We start from the raw sequence: 3,553 nt of genomic DNA on the forward strand, positions 1-3,553 counted from the left end.
AAAAAAAAAAAAAAAAAAAAAAAGCAATAAATGAATAAAAGGCAAAGGCTACCCTTCCACCTCAATTAGAGCTACTTGCATTCAGTGACTCCTCTCCTTTGTTTAAAAGACTTGGAAGAGCTCTGCTTAACTGTATAAAAGTCATAACACCAGGGACAAAATCAACAGATTACAAAGTAGAAAGGCAGTGAAAAGATGGATGCAAACATGACCGATTAACCATAGATTGGAAGAATCTAGGGAGCACGGAGTTTTTAGAGGTTTTTTTTCTTTTTTTTTGCTTATGTTTTCTTTGTAAAAGGTGCACCAGAAGTTTCTGTTCCGTTTGCTGTCTTTCGCGTTCCTCTCCGTTCTCATGACTCCTTGGACTGGCGGGGCTTGGCCACGGGCTGCGCTTGCTCCGGCGGGGCCGCTGCCCGCGGTCATGACGACTCCTCGAGCGCGTTGACGACTTGCTCCAGGATGTCGGGGCAGTGATCAGCTATCTGCTGTAGGATGGCATTGGCAAACTCCTGCAGCTCCACGCTTTCCTTCTCACCCTTTTCTAACTCGCTTTGAAGCTGCAAGAGACAAACACAGTCCCCTTTAATCACTGCTATTAAACGCGCTCATCACAAGCCTTGCCCAGGAAGCCCAGTATTAAATTGAAACAGTGTTTTCAGGAAGGGAGCTGGCAGGAATCTATCATGCTGGGCACTTAACAGGATTGACGTCTTTCCTTGGTGACTCTCTTCCCTGGCCTGCAGATGCCAGCCAAGTCCCTGCTCTTTGTTTCACATTTTCACTCTACAGGGACCGGGCTTGTGACCTTCCCAGTTAGGGTCATGTCAACATGGGGATGCTAAGTGGCTTAACTGTTCCAGAATAAATCGTTTCATGATAACTATCTAGAAAAGCTTCCTCTGTAGAATACTCTGCTGAAAGCAACTTGAATTCCGGAAGAAACACGGCATTTTGCTAGCATACTAGCTATTTTAAACAAGTTGACTTTTACAYACGAATGACAGAATTTACTTGTATGAAATCAATAGAAAAAGCTACATTCCCTCTCAACCAGAATTCTAAGTTTTCTAAGGAAATACTAATTTTGCTCAGAGATTAGACTTTCTAACTCAGACATAAGCATAGTTGTGGTAGAACATGCACATTTTTGTTTACTAAATATAAGCTTTCTATTTGATTATTCACTGTTCAGATTACTACCATTCTGGTCGGAATTTGGTTCAAAATGAGACTGTCTCATTCATTCTTTGTATAGTCTATAAACTATTTTTTTTCAGCAATGGCATTACAAACTTACCACACATGTTGGAGTATCTGTGAATACACTGTCTAGTTCTGAGTCTAATACCACTGCCATAACTAGGGGCCCACAGAATTGTAATGAAGAGCAGAAAACATCTGCCTTTAGTAACCTATTTATCTGACGGGGAATTGATAAAATCCCTGCTAGTCTGTGAGCTGGGCAAAACCCTAAGTAAGGCTGCAATTTGTGCAGGTATTTTAGGGATTACTGTAGTCACAGTGGTATAAGGAGCTAACAGAACAAGGAAAAGCAGCATCTTATTACCCAGATGATGCAGTCAGATAAGCTGGACAAGCTTTTGAACATGCACCACTTTCATAAGCTACATATTCAAGAAGAAGAAAAAACCCAAATCATCTGCTTTTCCAGGGRTCTAGTTTATTCCAACAAAATCTATTCGCTGTGAATATAAGCATGTTTGTAGTGGGTACATGCAATTCTCAGATGGATTCTGAAGTTTACTCTAAGCTTTTGCACTCAAAGTCCTTTGCTATTTTGAGCAACTGTCACAACCAGCTTATCTATTTTTGAAGCTGAGTTTTAAAATTTCAGTGTTTTGAGTTTCTAGTAGTATCTGACCATCCTGCAACATTTTTTCTTTTTATCCTCAGGTTATTAATATGCTATTTCTACTGTGCTGATAGATTTTTATTGGAACTGTACGGTGTCCATATGCGACATGGAAAGAATGTGAAATTGGAATTTTTCATCCATGGAGGGAAAGTTGATCACTGCTATATGAGTTTGACTTATATTTTGTACTTCTGTAACATTACTCATTATACAAGCAGACAGACCTGTCAGGCATCAGGAMAACAGCTTTGTGTTTGCCTTAGTAAGAATACCATGCAGTGGGAAAGGTTATATATAGCTCTACATCCAATTTACCCCATTGTAAACTTTTACAATAGTTTTTGCAAATTACGAACTTTTACATGTACAACAGAATGACTCTCTTCAGTGATGGCATCAAGCAAGGCACAGGAGATGGTTCTGGGATTACCAGAGATACTGCAAGGAATGCCACATAAAAACAAAGAACCTAGGAACGACTACAGAATAAATACAAAAGCATTTTTAGGAAGCTATAGCATAGACTTCTACAAAGTGAGAGAAAGGAAATTAAAACAGTAAGCTTGCTGCACTATTCCCTTTACTAGGTAAAGTAACATACAGTAAATTATTTGGGCTCTGCATGCAGACTGTTAGTTTAATCTGTTCTTATGTGCTTTGTTGCTGGTGGCTGCTGTACTCGCTGACCGGCTGTACGAATTTGAGAGGGGCTTATGCCAAGAATCACAATGCAAGAGCAACCCGATCCCGCTTCTCAGGGCGACATGAGCTATGGAAGTGGGGAAAACGATAGGGAGGGGAGGACTCCGGGCTTTGTAAAAGCACTCAGGGGAGAAAGGGAGGAGAGAGGGGGTTCAGGAGCAGCCCCGTTAAGGCTCGGGAACAGCATGCTGTGGATATGAGATGAACTCGGTTCCAGCACCCCGGCAGAATTATTAGTCGGCAACTTGCAAGGGACGGATAAGCCTGGGAGAGATCCTGTCGGCACACAGGGCTGGAAGAGCCACGAGAGCCAGCGAGGAGCGGTGCCGGGTGTGAAAGGGCAGGAATGATGTGCTGCCTCTCAGGCTGCTCYGTCTGGCGGACCCCGGCTGCTCCCGCGGCCCTGGCTGAAGCAGCCCACAAAGCACCTCCTCGTGGCAAACGCGCACGCTTGGTTTGAGCATCCAGCCACAAGGGCCGGCTTCCCCGGGCTCCCTGGGCCCAGCGGCAGATCTCATGGCCATCCTGATCAGAAGGGTGTAAGTAGCTGGAGGTTAGGGGAGAGAGGAAGCCATGGAGAAGAGGCACACGATGCTTTTCTCCTTCGCTTCCACCATGCCCTCAGCTCCCGGCCTGAGAGAGCAGGGCCAGGAGAGGGCAGTGTTAGCAGGGAAAGCGTCACCGCGCGCCCGCCGGCTGCCACCGGAGCAGGGATGGCTCCCGCGGCCTTCCAGGTGAAAGCCCAGGACAGGACAAAGCCTGTTGAGGAATCACCAGACATGAAWCAAAACATCTCGAAGGGTTTCACCTTCGAAACGGAAAGGAGGTTGGGTGGCCTGAAAGGACCCTACTGGTAATCCTCCACGCAGGAACCCTGCAACGTCTGCAATTTGGGCAGAGAGGAACCTCATGAGGTTCAATAAGGACAAGTGCAGGGTCCTGCACCTGGGGAGGAATAACCCCAGGCATCAG

At 45.2% G+C, this 3,553-nt stretch overlaps 1 protein-coding gene across 1 annotated transcript in view; it reads right to left on the bottom strand.

Moving 5' to 3' along the window:
* Nucleotides 1-16: 16 nt before the first annotated feature.
* The window catches only part of ERC1 (ELKS/RAB6-interacting/CAST family member 1), a 267,410-nt gene continuing 263,873 nt past the window's right edge, over nucleotides 17-3,553 (bottom strand). Inside the window, exon 19 of the mRNA XM_026052172.1 lies at nucleotides 17-560. Within this exon, the coding sequence (XP_025907957.1) occupies nucleotides 423-560 (138 nt within the window). The 3' untranslated portion in view covers nucleotides 17-422. The remainder of the gene's footprint in view (nucleotides 561-3,553) is intronic.

This window comes from Nothoprocta perdicaria, unplaced genomic scaffold (assembly GCF_003342845.1).
Source record: "Nothoprocta perdicaria isolate Ctin4 unplaced genomic scaffold, notPer1 scaffold_84, whole genome shotgun sequence".
NCBI classification, from domain to species: Eukaryota; Metazoa; Chordata; class Aves; order Tinamiformes; family Tinamidae; genus Nothoprocta; species Nothoprocta perdicaria.